The sequence below is a fragment of the Balaenoptera physalus genome, assembly GCF_965194825.1.
Source record: "Balaenoptera physalus genome assembly, chromosome: 2".
In the NCBI taxonomy this organism is placed as follows: Eukaryota; Metazoa; Chordata; class Mammalia; order Artiodactyla; family Balaenopteridae; genus Balaenoptera; species Balaenoptera physalus.
Genome location: NC_138883.1, coordinates 15,622,027 through 15,641,655, shown reverse-complemented (window position 1 = coordinate 15,641,655; position 19,629 = coordinate 15,622,027). Strand labels below are relative to the sequence as shown.

At 36.3% G+C, this 19,629-nt stretch overlaps 1 protein-coding gene across 3 annotated transcripts in view; it reads left to right on the top strand.

The window, feature by feature from the left end:
* SPATA7 (spermatogenesis associated 7) overlaps positions 1-16,235 on the top strand; it is a 35,028-nt gene extending 18,793 nt beyond the window's left edge. For 2 of the 3 annotated variants that reach the window (XM_082451335.1, XM_082451333.1), the window contains 7 exons: positions 7,056-7,531; positions 8,671-8,737; positions 10,413-10,528; positions 12,073-12,126; positions 13,492-13,569; positions 15,215-15,272; positions 15,531-16,235. In XM_082451335.1, coding sequence (XP_082307461.1) covers positions 7,056-7,531; positions 8,671-8,737; positions 10,413-10,528; positions 12,073-12,126; positions 13,492-13,569; positions 15,215-15,272; positions 15,531-16,097 — 1,416 coding nt within the window. In that variant the 3' untranslated portion in view covers positions 16,098-16,235. The remainder of the gene's footprint in view (positions 1-7,055; positions 7,532-8,670; positions 8,738-10,412; positions 10,529-12,072; positions 12,127-13,491; positions 13,570-15,214; positions 15,273-15,530) is intronic. The other variant, XM_082451334.1, reaches the window with a different exon arrangement.
* Positions 16,236-19,629: the final 3,394 nt, after the last annotated feature.

Below are 19,629 nucleotides of genomic sequence, written 5' to 3'. Positions count from 1 at the left end.
TCCACAAGTTTTGATAACGTGGTATTTTTTTTTTTTAATTTATTTTTTTATATTTTTATTTTTGTCTGTGTTGGGTCTTCGTTTCTGTGCGAGGGCTTTCTCCAGTTGTGGCAAGCGGGGGCCACTCTTCATTGCGGTGCGCGGGCCTCTCACTATCGCGGCCTCTCTTGTTGCGGAGCACAGGCTCCAGACGCGCAGGCTCAGCAGTTGTGGCTCACGGGCCTAGTTGCTCCGCGGCATGTGGGATCTTCCCAGACCAGGGCCCGAACCCGTGTCCCCTGCATTGGCTGGCAGACTCTCAACCACTGCGCCACCAGGGAAGCCCACGTGGTATTTTTATTATGGTTCAGTTCAAAGTATTTTACAGTTTCCATTACAATTTATTCTTTAACTCAAGCGTCTTTTAGAAGTGTTTCTTAATCTCTCTGTTTTTCCCTGGTTTTCTCTTTGTTACAGATTTCTAGCCTAATTGTATTTTGATCAGGGAACATCTGTATGATACCCATTTCTTGAAATTTGTTGAGATTTGTTTTATGACCCAGTAGGTGGACAGTTTTTTTTTTTTCTTTTGTTTGGACAATTTTTTTTTAATGCACTATGTCATATGTGTTTGAAAAGAAAATATATTCTATAGCTGTATGCAGTATTTAATATATAGTGTATGCATTAGATTAAGTTTTATATCTTTTAGATGTTCAAATCTTATTGATCTTTTTGTCTAATTAGTCTATCTTTTATTAAGAGAAATCTTTCACATGATTATGTATTTAGCTATTTCTCCAAGAATTAGTACTAGCAATTTTTGTTCTATATGTTTTGAGTCTATATTATTATATACATACAGACTTAGAGATGATATATTTTCTTGGTGAATCTAACCTATTGTCACTGTGGTTTGAACTTCTTTGCCTTGATGCTTTTTATATTAAAGTGTTTTCTGATAGTGATATAGTTAAACCAGCTTTCATTTCATTAGTATTCCTTTGGTATATCTTTTTCCATTTTTTAATCCTAACATTTTAGATGGGTTTTAGGTGGGTCAGATTATTCACTCTGATAATCTCTGCCTTTTAAAGTGGAGCATTTAATATGTTTTTATTTCTTCTTTCTTCTTGTGTACTTTCTATTTGACCCACAGTAGTAGGCAGGATTCTAAGCCCCACAGTGATCCCCACCCTTAAACAATCCCCTCATCTTGAGTGTAGGCAGTACCTGTAACTTGCTTCTAACCCATGGGATGTGGCAAAGGTGATGGAATATCACTTCTGTAATTGTTATGTGGCAAAGTGAAGGGAATTTCCCCCTGTAGATTGAGAGAAAGGAAAAGTTGGTCTGGGAGTAATTTCTGCAGTGGGTGCTGTTCCCCTCCCCTAGCCATGCCAAAGAAACAAGGGAAGGGGGAGATTTTCTCAGGATTCTTCTTGCTCTTCCCTGAGAGCTTTTGGTGGAAAAGCTCTTTCCCAGAGGAAGAGCCTGCAAGAGGGTACAAGCTCCCCAAGTCTCAGAGGCTTCACACTCTTACACTAGTCCACACTCAGTCCTTAGCAATTAGCTAAAAACTTCTAGCGTAATCTTCTTACCAGTTTATATGTCATTCAGCAGCATCTGTCCCAAATAAGCAAATGCTTAGGTCCTGTTTCTCCCTGCAGGTACCTATATCACTGTGGATTTTAGGTTAGTTGTGACCTTAGTTCTCTCAATAGTTCAAGAAAAATCATTAATTTGCCGTTTGTCCGGCTTTTTTCTTACTATCATGGTGAGAGCTATGCTCTTTCCATTTCTCTCCATCCGTCAGCTGAAACTGGAAGTCTTTTTGTGTGTGTGATGGTCTCTTTTTAAACTTTTTAATTTTGAAAATTTTAGCATCTATAAAAATAGAGTGGTATAATGAACCCACGTGTTCTTGTCCCCCACGTGCAACGATGATCAATTCAGGGCCAGACTTATTTCATGTATATCCTCACTCACTACCCCCATCCCAGATTATTTTGATGCAAATACCAGATATATAATTTTATCTATAAATATTTCTGTATATATCTAAAAGATAGACCACCATACCATTATTATGCCTTAAAAATTAATAATTCCTTAATATCAAATATCCGCTGTTCACATTTCCCCATTATCTCTCTCTTTTTTTTTTTTAAGTTTGTTAGAATTGGAATCTAAATAATTTCAACTAATTGATACATTTCTTTTAATCTATAATTTCTCTTTCCCCCACCTTTTTATCCCCCTACAATTTATGTGTTGGAAAAAACTTGAGTCATTTGTCTTGGCTTAAGGTTTTTGTGGACCATCTGGGTAATGCAAATTTAGGCTGCAAGCTTGTGTGGAAGCAGCATATGATTTCGCATTCTCAAAGGCCACTGTTCTCTCAGTGCCAGTGTTCAAGATGGGCAAGTTTCTTTGTAAGTCATCTAATTGGAGGATAGCCGTTGAGAGGATCCCAGATTCATGAGCATGGTCTCCTAGACTGTCTAGATAAGGCCCTGAGCTTTGTTTTCTGTCCCCTAGCAACTGTGATATGGAAAAACTATTGCCTGTTGGTAAAAGCCGTTTCATTTTTGACTCCAGCTCTTTCCATTGTACATGAAGATGTGACATATCAGTAGGCAGGGGTAAAGACTAAGGGCATTTGTGAATTAAGAGTGAACCTGGGTCCTTTTTCTCTGAGAAGTGTGACGGAGCCATAGACCAGTTTTTAGTTGGGAAGTTATGTCATCATATTGACACTTTACAAAGACTACACTGGCAGCAGGGAAGGACAGACTAATTGTGTGACAGTTGCAGTATGGGGAAGAAATGATTAAGATATGATCTATAAGACAGCAGAAGGAGCACAAGGAATATAGGAGACATTTAAAAAGTAGAATCCCCAGGACTTGGTGACTGATCAGATGATATGAAGGGCAAGAGGCAGGAATTAAAGAGGTTTCCAGGTTTCTGGTTTGGGCAACTGGGAGAATGGTGATCATTCACTGAAGTAATGACAGCAGGACGAAGTGCAGTTTTTTCTTCGGGAGGGAGATAACGTAAAGTATGAGTTTACTTGTTAGGACCTGCTTAATTTGAGATGCCTTTGGAACATCTAATATATTCAGTAGAGAGCTGGATGTAAGTATCTGTGTCAGGAGAGAGGTCTGGGCTGAAAATAGATTTGGGAGTCATCAGGAAAGCTGTAAATATGTTTAAGAGTCCCCAAGGCTGTTATATAGATAAGAGGACTAGGAATAGAGCTGCTTCCTTTAGAATAAACCTGCTCTACACTGTACCATCTGGGAATCTGTTCATCAGTATTTGACTCATGTATGTATTTTCATTTTTAGTGACAGTACTTTTTAAACATATTTTTTAAAATATGTTTCTATTATCTAGCATTTTGAATATAAATTAATAATTCTGTTTTGAGGTAAGGATGGGATTTGTTGAAAATAAAATATATAATTAAGTCTGTAAATGGACGATGTTTTCCATTCATTTTTCCTTTAGTCACTGTAACCCTGTAACTTTTTGCCTCTAAAAATATAGTTCATTTATGCTTTTATATAAGTATATTTTTTACTCCATTTAGACTTAATAGTAATTTGCAATTTGCTTACATTTTTTATAATACTTGATGATAAACATTTAGATACATTCAAATTAAAATTATTATTTGGGGCATAATATTTTGATAATTGGGTGGGTTTTATGGTTAACATATACCTGTAGTTATAATCTGCATTTACTGAAAAGTTTGCTACAATTCAAAAGAAAGTGGTAACTTTAGCCTCTGGACATATTAGCTGTTTATATACATGAGATCGTGTAATCAAAGACTTTTTCTTTAATTGCCCACACTGTAATATGGGCTACTTATTTTCTCTTACATTTTGACTTACGTGCTATCACCTCAGACACTTTTAAGTCTGCACCTTGTACCCCACACACAGTTATTCACCACTCACTCACATCACTGGTGCAGCACATACCATGTGATATTAAGATTAATTGGATATATGAATGTGATTCATGTTCTTAAATAAATCTATTTTAAAAGCACTATAAAACAATGAAAATCAGAAGCTATCAGTTTCTTTTGTAAAATACAATTTGAAGCTTTTTGCAAAACAAGTGTTAATCAAATTTTTAAATAAATTGTATCCATCCTGTTCTGCACTTGAATTGATTCCTCAACTCTTTTAAAACCTGACAATTGGAAAGTCTTTGTATACCATTTCTTCTGACATTATCCCTGAAAAAGATTGATTTAATACTCAGTTGTTCTCTGATTGTAAAATTGGATAGGTATTCTTGACATAAAAACATGTATGTGTAAACTGTCAGTGATTATCACTTTACATAAATTCTTAAATCACAGAAACAGTTTACAACAAATTGCATTAAACTGAAAGTGAAAGTGGTCAGATTACCACCAGAATTTTTGTTCCATTGACAATAATTGATGAACACTTTTCTGATTTTAGAACTTTACAGTGATCTGCTATTTTAATTTTGGTGAATTTACCAGTGTGTTACACATTTTCTGTGAAAATCATATCCAAGCTTTCTGATATTCATAGTTAAAAATTACATAATCTCAAAAAAGCAGATAGGTACAGTTGGTTTTGTACTGTGTTCTACTGGTTTCCAAGGAAAGAAGAAGTAGGATACAGGGTAGGGATTATAAGATATAAAGATACAGAAAAGTTTCATGCCTTCAATTGATTCAAGAGCAATTTTCCCAGCGCATTTCAGACAGATGAGAATATATTCCTGCCTTTAAAGACTTTCTTTGGTATTTCATTTTGTTTATTAAATAACCATTACTGGTAAGAATTTTCTCACAGGCAATCTCTAATGCCTTAAGCATTTCTGCCTGCTATGATCCCAATTTGTTCTGTTCCCCAAGTGTAAATAATTCCTGTGATTATTATTCAATAGCCCTAAAAGATTTTTCAGATCATACTTAGAAATTGCTTTCTGGGGAGCCAGACTCCTCTGGTATATAAGCTGCAGTGTGAACCTAGTTTGGGAACACTTTTTACAACTAACGTGTTAAAGTCATTAACTAAACACTACCCTAGTGACTCACAGTTTAATGCCAAAATACTTAGTTGCTTTGAGTAATTCTGCCTTATATTTGGGATAAAGTTAGAAAGCACTTGGAAAGGAAATAGGTGACTTGACCTATTTTAGGCTGTAGTCACAATATCTAGTTATCTACAATTTCCTTGCTGAGGTAAATCAATATGTAAGTTAGCTGACTTGTTCATTACCATGAAAGGAGTTAAAATCAGCTTAAGATTCCTGGTGGTGTAAAAAAAATCTAAAAATGTATAATTTTCAGATGAGTCTGTAAAATAGATAGTATGACATAATGGGAAGAGCATAGGTTCACCTGGGTTCAAATCTATGAGACCCCGCCCCTCAGATTCTTCATCTGCATAGTAGAGGTAATAATTGTACCACCACCCAGAAGTTGATGTGATGATTAAATGAGTCGTACATGTAAATTAATTAGAACAGTACCTTGCACATAGTGTGCACTCCATATGTAATAGTAGCAGTGATAATAGTAACAGTTCTTACTATTCCTCTTTTATTTCTACTCAAAGGCAGTAACAGTACCTTGTGCACAGAAAGAACTCAGCTCCTTTCTTATTCAGCTTGTTTATCTTCCTCTTGTTTTCCTCCCTGTGAGCTTGTAAGACAGATATAACCGGCTAAATCCCAGCCTTTTTCACCCCAGATTAACTTCCATGTAACTTCTTCTCTACCATTTAATAAAGTGCCTCAGAGTTCTGTAAAGGGTACACACAGGTGTCCATAAAGTCTGGAATCATGGACAAGGCATCTAGTCTATGGGCATCTAGTCTGTAAAAGAATAAAATATTACCTATACTCTTAAACCTTATGAATACCCTGTAGAAACAGTTCTTCCAGAGTTAAACCAAACATATATACAATGGAATACCACTCAGCCATAAAAAAAAATGAAATAAAGCCATTTGCAGCAATAGGGATGCAACAAGAGATTATCATACTAAGTGAAGTAAGTCAGAAAGAGAAAGGCAAATACCATATGATATCACTTATATGTGGAATCTAAAATATGGCACAAATGAACCTATCTACGAAACAGAAACAGACTCATAGACATAGAGAACAGATTTGTGGTTACCAAGGAGGAGGGCGGGTGGGGGAGGGATGGATTGGGAGTTTGGGGTTAGTAGGTGCAAACTATTACATACAGAATGGATAAACAAAAAGGTCCTACTGTATAGCACAGGGAACTATATTCAATATCCTGGGATAAACCATAATGGAGAAGAATATTAAAAAGAATGTATATATGTGTATAACTGAGTCACTTTGCTGTACAACAGAAATTAACACAACATTGTAAATCAACTATACTTCAATTAAAAAAAAATTTTTTTTTAATGATTAAACCAAAAAGAAATAGAGCAGGCCAAAATGCCTTCCTTTCAAAGCTTTCCCCACTCATGAGAAGTTGCAAAAGAAACATATATGAACTTCCCTATGGCATTAATCTTTCTTAATTATGTTTAAAATATCAGTTACTTAAATCAGGGCTCCATACATCCATACATTGTGAAGAGAAGTTCCTTTTCGTTCCTTCAAAGCCTTTAAGTCACAGAGGAACTGCTGGCACTGAAGATGGTCATGACAAGGCAGGAAGGGGTGGATTCTGCCACCAGCAGTGGTTGAGAAGGGGATTAGTACTCACGATTGGTTTGGAAGCTCAAATAAAACTGAGATCTACCTCAGTACACAGGTTCAAGACCACAAATATGGATATATGTTATTAATCATTTTTTTAGTTTCAGAAAGAAAAATGATTGCTATTGCTTATATTTAGAATTATATTTTTATATGTTAATAACTCAAAAACTTGAATATAACTTCATATATAAATTTTCAGGAACATATGCATTATATTTGTAGAGCCCTGAGGCTCTACATTTTTTAATGTGTAATCTGGAGGTCCCCAATTATCTGAATTTGTAAATGTAACTGATCACTGTTAAACCAAATGTTCTTAGCCTCCAGGAGAACCACAAGATGAAGATGCTGCGTTAATCGAAGAAGTGAACGGATTTCCATCCTTTAAAAGGTCACCAGTAACTTCTTCAGAGCGACTACACTTAAGTCCACCTAAATCCGGTAAAGTCCTCACAAATGGTACTGAGAAGAACTCCAGTTCCTTCCCGTCCAGCATGGATTACGCTGCCTCTGGGCCCAGGAAATCATCCTCTGGAACCTCCTACGGCAGAAGGCCCCGGAGCACATCCCTAAATTCCCAGCGGTTTCAGTTAGTTATTTCGAAAGCACCCAGTGGGGACCTTTTGGATAAACATTCTGAACTCTTTTCCAACAGACATTTGCCATTCACCCCACGCACTTTAAAAACAGAAGCAAAATCTTTCCTGTCACAGTATCGATATTATACACCTGCCAAAAGAAAAAAGGATTTTACAGATCAGCAGATAGAAGCTGAAACGCAGACTGAATTAAGCAGGTATGGCACAACAGCCAATAGTAGATCCTTCAAGATGTGGTAGAAATTAAATAATATTCCTTACTTTATATCATGTACCTTATGTGCCGCACTTAAGGTCTGGTAAGTGCCCTTTTGATTAGAATGAGATTAATGTGACTTTTCCTTCTGCATGAATCACTAGAACTATCAGAGTAATTGTTGAAAAAGTAAATAGCTATTAAACTTGTCAAGCTCCTTATAAACATGAATGTTACATATTTTAATTTATTGTTTCAAACATGGTACTAGAACTTTTGTATGTTTTTAAATATTATACTTTCAGAGAATTCATAAAATATGTCATCAGACAGCATTTGTGTAAATATGTTTATTGATTTATGTTAGAAATGGCAAAACAATGGGCTATATTGGGGGAGAAGAAGCAACTGTTTGTCTAACTACCCCTATGCTTCCCTCCCTGCAAATACTCAGCAACAACTCCTCAGGGATAATGTAGACAATTGGGATAATTTCTGGAAATTAAGTATAATTTGCCTCAATAATATTTTCATATACAGTAGTGCCTGGCACATAATGAATATTCATTAAAGGTTGCCAGATGATTGAAGAAAGAAACAAATCTTGTAAAGTATTGAGTGTTAGCGGATTTGTGATTGTTTTTCCTAGTGTTATATAAATGAGTACTTATCTAGTGCTAGGTTTTAATTATTTTTAAAAGTAAAAAACTATTTATGACTAGTATTCTTTTCTCTGGGTAAAGATAAGAGGTATAGTAAGATCAGTCTGTATACATTTAAAGAATTAAGGAATTAAATCTAATGGTAGAATTTTTAAGTGAAGAAGAAATGAGGGAAGCAAATACAACGAATACTTTTCTGATTATATTTTTGACAGCTTTTGAAGATAATGGTTTCCATTTCCCTAGTCCCATTCTGTCCAACTGAAATCTAGCTGCTATTCAAAAAAAGGAAAAAGAGGCATATGTAATCCAAACCATATCTATTTCCCGATTATATAATTAGAAATTACACATTCTACAAGAATAGATGCATTTTATCGCTCATGTTTGAAGTTTATTTTTTTCTAGCCAGTAAAGCTTATTATCACAGTGTTTATATTTTGAAGATTTAACAATAATTTCTTTTAAAATATTACAGCTTTCAATCTGATTTTGAGACAGTTGAGATTAAGAACTCCACAGATTCAGAAATGAACATAAAGCAGGTAATAAAAATGAGATTTCTTTGTGTCCCACATTAGAATTATAGCTGCTTTAACAGAACATGTGTAGCTATTTGGACTGTGAAGAATAATCTCTTGGTGACACTTCCTGCATGTGATACAACCAGTATACAGAAGTATTGCTTGTTTACAGATGGTTATAGCTCTCTGTGAGTGGCCAGGTGGATCCTGCCCAATCCGGGAAGTCATTTTTTGTTGGCATCTTTTCTAGGTGGTTGGTTGGCTGGCTGGATAGAGGGGTGGATGAGTAAAATACCTTATATGTTCTTTTCAAAGATGCAGACTTGGATCGCTAAAGGAGCCAGAAAAGTTGTGCAGAAGTTATTTTAGTTTCTATGCCTGTATTTTTTTTTAAAGAATTGCCACTGATTATATTATTGGAAATTATACATTTTATAAAAACAGATGGATATCATTCTCCTGTGCTTGCCTTTACTTTTTTCTAGACAGTAAAGATCTTTTTTAGTGTTTGTATTTTGAATGTTTAGCAATCACTTATTTTAAAATATTACAGCTTTAAGTCTGACTTTAAGATATAAACTGATTATTTTTATTTTAGGGGTATTAATCATACACTAATTTAAATTTATCTAAATTTATTGTTTGAGAAAAAGGTTCGTCTGTTAAAATGTCAAACAGATTCAGGGATAATGTAAGCATACTCAGCTTCCCTCTTCCCTTCTGAAAATGGGTAGAGGATCGTAGTTTTCCATCCCAGCCATTAATAGCTGTTTGACATAGGGTTCTGCCATTTAAGGCCCAAGGACAAATCAGTTCCTCTGACAGCTGAGTTTCCACCTCTAGAAAAACTGTACTTAATGTGCAGGATCATTGGAAGGATTAAATGTTATAGGTAAAGTACCTAGTCTGACCCGGGCTCAGTAAATGATGGCTATGACTAGCTTGAGATTTAGGAATAGGGTTTTTAGCTCCACAGATAACTAAACTAAAGCAGAAGTCCATTTTTATGACATGGTGCTCCAAATGTTTATCTATAACCCTGTAAGAAAACGGCGTGTCCACTTACTCCATAATCTACTTGAGGAAGCTAGTAAGAGTACTAGCTACAGTAGATAGACCATCCTAACAGCACTTTTAAAACTGTAAAGCACTACACATAAATTAGCATTCTAAAGATTAACTCTGATAATGCAAGTAAATGCTTGACACAGTATCTGGCCCCTCGTAAGCGTTCTATAAAAGTAGGCTGCCATTATTTTTGTTTTTTTCTTTATATTGTTGTTCATACTGCCGGAGCTACCACTGCTTCTACAATACATATTTGATAGGTTGGCATTTGAAACAGATGGGCTATTTGAGTTTCTGAATAATAGGCTATTTTCTCTCAAGTTTACTTATTTGCTTCGTTTCTCTTTATATGTTTATTTGTGGTATTCTTTAATGTCATTTAAGATATTCGTCATTAAAATATAAGAAATTGTGTTACCTTTAAATAAATTTAAGAAAAAGGTCTTGATTGTATGAAAAGTGAGTTCTGAAACATCCTTTGTCCTAATATATCAGTCGCTTTTATCTACTGGGTATCTCTACGCTCTTTCATCAACTATTTTGGAAATTTGCTGTTCTGCTTTAGTTCTGCTTTCATAATGTATTTTTGAAACAAAATAAAGATATATTCTTCTCATTGCATCCCTAGGCATCTAGCTGTATGTCGTATGGTACCAAAGGAAAAATAACCCCTTTACCTTTACAAGGGCATGAATTACCATGGGATGAGGTTAAAGACGGTGCTCTTCAGTGTTCCTCATCAAGGTATTTCACCTGTTTATATCTAACTGCTTTCCTGTGTAACAGACGTACAGACTTTGCAACATGAGGGGACTTCCCTGGCGGTCCAGTGGTTAAGACTCCATGCTTCCACTCCAGGGGGAGAAGGTTTGACCCTGGTCAGGGGAACTAAGATCCCACGTGCCGCACGTGCTGTAGGGGGGCGGTGGCGGGGGATGGACAGTTCAGACTTGGAAACATGAGTACTGTTTTAACTGAATGCTCTCCCATCTGTTTTGGTATTACACAATTCAGTGGCCCTGTTAGTTTTACTAAGGAAGTATTACAAAGTAGGTAGTCACTAAAAGTGTAAATGAATTCATTTTGCTAATTCATTAATAAAGGGAAAAGGGACACAGGCTTGTATTATTTACTATCCCTCTTCATATGAGAAAGGATTTTCCCCAAGACAGATCCTCTGGCAGTGACGCTAACCAGTTTACATGGCACAGATAGCACTGAAGAACCCTACCATTTGAGGGTTCAGCATTTGTGGTTTTGAATATTCCTCATGTGCTAATGCTTTATCTGTCCGTGCTTTGTAGAGGAGGCACTCTTTTTTAAAACGACTCCTCATGTTTAGGTATTATGGAACACTGTGCCTAAATAAAAATGATAGGTTAGCAGGTAGTATAGAACCTAAAAATTGCCTTTGATAGCTTCAGCTGTCAAATGTGTTTCCAGTGTCAGAGTTTGGATATGAGATGAAGGAGGTGGAAGGAAAAAAAGACTAAAGAGCAAGAATGAGACATCCTGTAGCAGACTGGAAGCAAGCACACACAGTGCTTCAGGGCCCAGGTCTTCCCTCAGGCCTTTCTTTAGGGAGATCTCACCTGGCAAGGCTTTGTGGGGGGAGGGAGTGGCAAGGGGGGTTATTGCTAACTTCTCTGTCGGGAAATTCATGATGCTTTAGTATTCATAACTTAAGATACTCTCTTGAGCCAGTTGAGCCAGTCTGCAGTGAATATAAAGAATGACCTAAAGAAAGGGATAGTTATCTTTCCTAGTAGCTTCTATCTAAAAGAAGTAAAGTAAAATATTATAATTGAATATACCTGAATAGGAAGCTTGGAATTAACTAATGATGACATAACTGAATAATGACAAAATTTATCATAGTTAACAGCTTAAAATTTTTTTCTATAGGGAGATATGTTTCCAAATATGTTTCCAACATCATTTATGTTTTAATCTTAGTCAAACTGATAATTGTTTATACAAGGTAAGTTTCATAGTACAATTTTTAAAAGGATCACGAATTTGTAATTACAAGACTAGTTTAAAAATCTGTCTTTGCTACTTACTAACACATGACCTTGGCAAGTTACTTAGCCTTTCTGCCCCTTGGTGAATTGTTCAATAAGTGGAAAAAATAACACCTACCCAATATACCTGACAGGGTTTTTCTGAAGATTAGATTAGATAATGAATGTGGAAAGTGCTTTAAAATTCTGAAACATATTATTACTAAGATATTACTGTATGCCAAATCATTGTTTTGTTCAAATACTCTAATTTTCTCTTTCCAGGGCAGTATGTCAATGTTCCGTGCAGCCTTCTTCAGGGAGAAAGATCTATTCTGAGTAAGATATTTTTGACTTCTTCATTTTGCTTAGTGGAAATGAAGAATTAAGACTCACACAAATTATTATTAAATTAGTCAGGATTGAACACTAATCTTTCTTTACAACCAGCTTTGGGGTTCAGTCATATAATGCACACCACATCTGAGAGAATAACCAGAATTTTCTGAAATAATTATTAATCACTTCATCTTTATGTCCAGTAGAAATTTGTCCCTAAGTTAATAATGCTTGCTATTTTTTTATAATTAGTACCCATAATTTTTATTTTTATAAATAAAAATAATAAAGAATAATAAAGATGAGTTTTAGAGAAATGCAGGCTTGGTAGCTCAGGATACCATTCTTGGAGGTTTCTAACCTCACTAGTTTTTTGCAGATAAAAAACCCACTTCTGGGTTTGAATGTTGTTTTAGTTAAGCTGCATTTTTTCAGGGAAAACAATCTACTTTTATAGAGTTTCATTTATTCTCAAACTTGCTGCCTGTGAATTGGTTTGAAAGCATAATTTTTATGCAGTATTTTAATCTTCTATTTGATTTGCTAATTAACTCTTTCCCTTGTATTTACTTATTCAGTAATTGAGTAGTTACTTGCTATTTACATTTTCTATCATCACTGATTTTTAGCTAATTAAAATCAAACTTATAATAGTACCCTAATTTTCTTGTAATAACTAGTAAAATATAGTTAACTCAGAAGATAATATAACAGAGAAATGTGTCCAAGTAATTAAAAATTATCACTGTATTTATATACACAGATTTTTCTTTTAGAATATTTTTCCTCATCTCCAAACCTTTTGAGGAAAAAAAATAATTTTTTCTGCTCAATAAATTTCCCAACCTTAAAACAATATGCTCTCCTAGGAGCAGGAGAGGATTTCATCGTTGAAGTTCCTGCTTCTCTGGATGATTTTCTTCCTTCCCTTCTGCCATGCAGAGGGACTCACACATCTGCTGCTGGACCTGGTCAGGAGCCAGAGGAAATTTAAAATGCTTGTCAAGAACACGTGCCCCCAGTGGGTCACACCTAGTTGCCCTTTGGCACTGCCCCTGGTTGCTTTCTGTTCTGTTTTGTTTTGTTTAATCCTTGCTTATTTTTTACTTCCTGATGAATGTTTCAGACATCTATGAAATTTTACTCTATTAGGGAATATTGTCTCATCTTTAATATCAATAAATATCCTTGCATAATTTGAGAAGGTAGATGTAACGTTTGTTTTATAATATTCCTCTTAATAATGTGAGATGGAAGTAGATTTGTAATAGTACAGATATTTCTAATTAGGTACTCATGTTTCCTATCATTTTCAGAGTAAGTAAGCAGTGATTTTTTATGCTGTATATCACTTTGCCTTCACAGTGAAGAAGAACTGTTGTATCTGAGTTTCATTGAAGATGTAACAGATGAAATTTTGAAACTTGGTTTATTTTCAAACAGGTTAGATTTCTTTAATTGTGTTATGGTGGTTGAATGATACATTAAATACTCTTCATTTGGTGTTAATTTTTTAAAGTTATTTCCACATATTAGGAAATGAAAATTATATTGCTTTCTTAGGGGATCATGTTCTTATAATTGATGTAATTGTTCTTATAATTGATAGTAAATTATAAATGATGTTTAATTCATACTCTAAGGCGAGTTCACAGTTTGGGGAGTTAGAGAAAAGAATAGAGAGTTTATTCATTAAATACTGTTATATCCCTTAAATACAGAGAACAAATTGCCAGAGGTGGGGCAGGAGGGGCAAAATGGTTGAAGGGAGTCCAAAGGTACAAACTTCCATTTATAAAATAAACAAGTCATGGGGATATAAACAAAAACAAAAAAGGTTGGTATGAAAAATGTGTATTTATGCTTAAAAACCTCACATTTTTCTTTTAGATTATAAGGCTGTTTATTATGGCAATTTTTATAGTAGCACCGACAAATGGAATCAGACTACATGTTGGATAGTAAAGGTTCAGCTGAATAAATTGTAGAATATAATAGTAAGTTCTTTTCAGAGATTTTAAATGGTGTTGTAGAAGTGAATTTATTGATGCATAAAGATGTTCAAAATATATAGTTGATTAGAAAAAACAATATAGGTATCAAAACAGTATGTATTGTTTAATCCCAATTTTGGTAAAGAAATATATATGCATAGAACAGTGCCCAGAAGTGAATGGTCCAAACATTAATGATGGTTGTAAAACACAGAATACAGATTTCTTGGACTTTTTAAACATTTCAAATAATTCAGAAAAACTAAATCTAAGATTGGCTTATAACCTAACTGAGAGTAACAAATGGTAAAATGAAACCGGTTGATAATCACACTCCTGTGATAGCTAGACAAGCATGGTGTAGTTGAAAGAATGTGTCTGGAGCCAGACATATCTGGGTTTAATTCTCCTAATTGCTTGTGGCCTTAGGGGAGAGGAAACCATCATCTTAGAGATGTCGTTTTCTCATCTTTTAAAATGGGTTTTATAATACCTTTGTCTCCCAGTACTGGTCACGATTAGAGAGGTGTAATGATCATTATGTGTCCAGCACAAATGTCTAACACTTAGTGGTGCTTAATAAGTGAGAACTTTAGGTTTTTATGTGAACTTACTATGAGTGGAATTTTTTTCAAGTACAATTTGGAAGCATTGTAAGGTAACTCTTTGTAAGAGAATTTTCTTTAGGGGTTTGCTTTTGGTGGGGCTGTGTACGTGAAAGAGAGAAAGAGGGGGGAAGGCTTTTGATGTTTGTGTATGTGTGTGAGAGAAAAAAGATAAAGAGCTTTTAGTGTGTGTGTGTGGGGGGGGAACCTCACTGAAGATATTTTATTAACAGAAATGTAAGTAGCATGCAGTCTTTATAGAAGAAACATTGGCATCTGTTACATAACTAAAACATAGTGGAAGCCATACTAGCTTCCAAATTGGAGAACTTGACAGAACAGGGAAGGATTAGTGTTTATCTTTGGAAAGAAAAAGGGTAATCTAAAACATATTTTCCAACCTTTAGTAGTTTATTTATTGCATGGCTATTTTATATTTAGTAGATTTTCTGATTTTGAGACATTAACATTTTTATTTATCATTTGTAGGTTTCTAGAACGACTGTTTGAGAGACATATAAAACAAAATAAACATCATTTGGAGGAGGTTTGTTGTCTTTAGAACTTCATTAGAAAATTTCTAATATAGAAAGAATTTTAAAGTTTTACCATACTCTCAAACAATGCATTAAAAGCAAGCACTTTTTTTCCCTTGTGCTTTTTTGTGTACTCTGGGGGTGAGGGGTGCGGGCAGAATGTGGAAGAAGAAGTATGAATCCTGCTGAGGTTAGCAGCACTGCAGACAAAAGTAATTCAATTTGACTAGCTTAATTAATATTATTATTGTTTTTTTTTTTAATTCCAGGAAAAAATGCGCCACCTGCTACATATCCTAAAGGTGGACTTAGGCTGCATGTCCAAGGAAAACTCAGTAATGCTAGATGATGTTGGTATGTTGCATTTACTTGATTTTGAAAAGGCTGAGAATTCAGAACAAAATGAATATAAAAATGAACAAGATTTAGCCATTCAACAGGAACATCAAGAATACCAAAAAGCTTTGACTATGTTATTGTCTGTTCCAAAGGATGAGAACAAGATAGTCTCTTCACCAAATGACTTTTTCCTGCCTGTCTATAAATCAGAGTATTCAGAAGGGGTTATAATTCAACAGGTAAATGATGAAACAAATCTTGGAACTTCAGTTAGGGATGAAAAAAATGTAAGTATGTCAGACAGTTTACTAGACCAAGAAACTTCTGTGAATGTCATTGAAGGAGACAGTGACAATGAAAAAGTTGAGACTTCAAATGAATTGTGTTGTTTTAGCACAGCACTCTCCCCATCTGTTCAGTTATGCAGTGTCAAAGATGGTAATCAGGACATGGAAAGACCAACTCTTAAAATCATGGAAATGAGCATTGAGGACTGATCTTTGGATGCTTGATCTTCATTAATAAATATCCCAAATGGCCAATACTTCAATATTCCTTTCACTTTTTTTTTACTTTTTTATATTAAGATTTCTGTATTTGTTTTCTATGTTGTATAATAAATTACTGTAAATTTAGCAGCTTGAAACAACACACATGTATTATTTGTCCCACAGTTTCTGTGGATCGAGAGTCTGAGCACAGCGTAGGTGGGTCCTCTGCCCTTGGTCTCACAAATCTATAATCCAGATGTTGGCTGGGGCTGTGGTCTCATCTGGAGGCTGGACTGGGGGTAGATTCTGCTTCCAAACTCTTTTCAGGTTGTCGGCATAATTTCTTTCCTTGTAGCTTTAGGTTTGAAGGCTTTAGATTCTTGCCGGCTATGGCCATTGGCCGCCCTCAGTGACTAGAGGCTGCCCGCCATTGCCTGTTACTTGGCCCTCTCCATAGACAGCTCACAGCCTGGCTGCTTGCTTCTCTAAGGCTAACAGGAGAAAGAGGAGAGACTCTGCTAGCAAGATGGAGTCTCATAAAACATAATCATAACATGATCACAGGAATGACTTCTATCACCTTTGCCATATTCTTTTGGTTAAAAGCAAGTCACAGGTCCTACCCACATGTAAGAGGTAGGATATAAGGGTGTGAGTGCCAGAAAGTGAGAATCACTGGGGTCTCCTTAGGATCTGTTGGCCACAATTTCTAAAGTTCCTTTATATAGGGGAACATATTTTGCTCAGACATAAGTGATTTTGTAGGCAGTGGGAAAGGGCCTATGATCTGGAGTGGCTCTTGAAACATTAAGCCTTGTCTACAGTATCTTTAATGTTCTTTCTTCTCACTCTCCTGCATTATCTAAAGCGTCAAGGCCTTTCTAGTTATCAGTGAGCTAGGATGGCCTATCAGCTATCTGAAAAATCATCCCTTCTTGTGAGGGGAAACATTCTACCAGACCTAGTCTGATACCCTCCCGTTGCCCTTGTAGTTCATGAATGGGATCCTAACTATTCCAATGTGCCTCAGAAGACTCATCTCTACTTATGTCTTTTCAACCACTCACAATATTGTAACTAAATATTTGAGTGCCTGTTATATACGAAGTTTCATGCCTAGGCACCATGGAGGGTAAAAAGATGAAACAGAATAATGACGATAACCCAAGTGTTCTTCTAGAAACTTGGCAATTTCCTCCAAGTATCGCGTTCCGCAGGCTTTTGTCATGCTTTGCCCACACAAGTGTTTCCCAGAAGATGGTGCCTACCACTGGAGATTTAGAGCTGATTTCTGGTGGTAGATGGGTGACAGGTTTGTCTCATGTGTGGGAAGCTGTGGTCAGGATCCAGGCTCAGGGACTACCTGCAAAATATAATATGCAAGTACATGTCAAGTACTGCAAACTTTTTCCATCGATTTTCTCTCAAACACTGAAAATCATGATGCTCTGTTCCGTGAACAGCCGAAGCTAATATAATATGGTGGGGCTGGGTGCCCAACCCAATTCTGCCCCAATATCTTGTGCCCCAAGTCAGGCTGCTGCAGTCTTTCCTCGGCTCCACCTACCCTCTGCTCTCACCTCTGGAATTTTTACCTTACCCCCTAAACAGCCCCGCCTTTCCCCACCCTGCAGTCCTCTTTCACCGGCTAAAATATCCCAACACTGTTCTTGGCTCCCAGCCTGGGTCTCCCCATCAGTCATACTTCACCCCTCTGCTTGCTTCTTGGACTCCTCCTCCTTTCAGGCCCCAGGGCTCCTTTCTTTAGTCTCAGCCTCAGTCTGCCACAAACCGCTCATGCCGCTATCCATGTAAGTACCTCAGACTCACTGCCCTGGTTCAGATTTTCCTCCCTTTGCTGAAGCTGCCGTCTTGTTTAAGGCCTTCGCAGTAACTGCCTTCTTGGTGCTTGTCCACCCTTTGGGCCCTGCTTTGACATGTCCCGTCTTCTCTACCATCCAACTCTGGGTACAGCTTTTTGTTTCTGGGGCCATGAACCATCCTAACTTTTATACCTGTTGGGGTATTCTGTTGTTATCATCAGGTTTCCCTGTAAAATTTAAAGAGATGAGTTGGTTTAAAAAAACATTAAAAGTGGTTCTCAGATGGCAAAAGTTGTGTAAAGGTAGGAAGTGAATGGTAAGTTTGGGAAACACTGGCTTAGACTCAAAGCAGCATGTTAATTTTTATCTTTCCCTCTACTTCTCCCACAGCCCATTCTCTGCTCTGACTAGTAGAGTCATGATGAGTGAGCCTTTTGAGCCAAATTGCTCAGGTTTGATCCTTATGAGCTGCGACTTTAAGCTGGTTACTGAGCTTCCTTCTGCTTTTCATTTGTTGGATGGGAGTACGTAATTATAGAGCATCGCAGGGCTGTAAGGAGTTAAATAGGTTGTATAAGAATTAAAGACTCACAGGCTGTTATTATTTTAAAACAGACCATGTCACTCCCTTCTTTAAAAAACAAAACAAATCTTTGAGAGTTTCCTCTTGCTAACAAGAAAAGGTACAGGCCCCTTTGAATTTTTCATAAAGTCATGTTTTCCTCCCAATTCATCTCTTGCCATGTTCTCCCAAGCATCGTAAGTGTCTGTCACATCTAATTATTTGTTCCATAAACATACAGAGGTTTGTCCTCTCTCTCTATGCCTTTGCACTTGCTACCTGCTCCAAATATCGTCTCCCCTCTGCTGCCCTTGGAACCTTTGACAGCCCAGATTGAATGTAACACTGAAACCTTTAGTGATTGTTCCAACAAATGTCCCCCCTGCTCTGGGTGAGATCTTTCGTACCTATCATACGAACTATAATATTGTTTACGAACGCAACTGGTCTCCTGTCCAGACTATGGGCTTCTCAAAAGAAAGGACCTGTTTCTCTTTGGATCCCCAAAGCATGAATGCATTTGTTCATGGAGGGAGATAGTTTGACCTTGAGGGGATGTTTAGCTCCAGACAAGGTTATAGGGAAAACAGGACAGAGGTTTTCTCCTCTCTTTACACTCAGAGTGCCAATTTCCCGTAAAGAAGGGGCAATGTAGCAAATTGCTAAAATACATGAAAATTTCCTCATTTACTCACTTTTCAAATGGTTTAAAATATAAATTAGCCTCTTCCTGAAAAGCCTTAAAAAGTTACATTTTTCCCCAGTGAAGCCAATTAGAAAAGATCAGAATAGATTTTATGGGGCAAGATGACAATTTGCCAAGTGGATTAATTAGCTGTGTGGTTGCCAGTGAATTACTTTATCCTGGGCCTTTGTTTAAAAAAGTTTGGATTAGATGATCCAAAGATTTCTCTTAGTTTTAATATACTAAAGTTACTCTTAGCTTAATTCTTAGGGTCTTTAGAAATTATAAGTGAAATAAATTACACCTAGAAGTGGAAATTCCTCTTCACCCTTCATGTGCTAGTATAGTTCTGGAAAGCAGTCTGCTAACTTGATTCACATTTTGGTGATAGAATATGCCACCTAGCATGATACTTTTCCCAGAACTTTTAAAAGCAGCAGATGCAGCCAGTAATGGCATAGCCCCCAA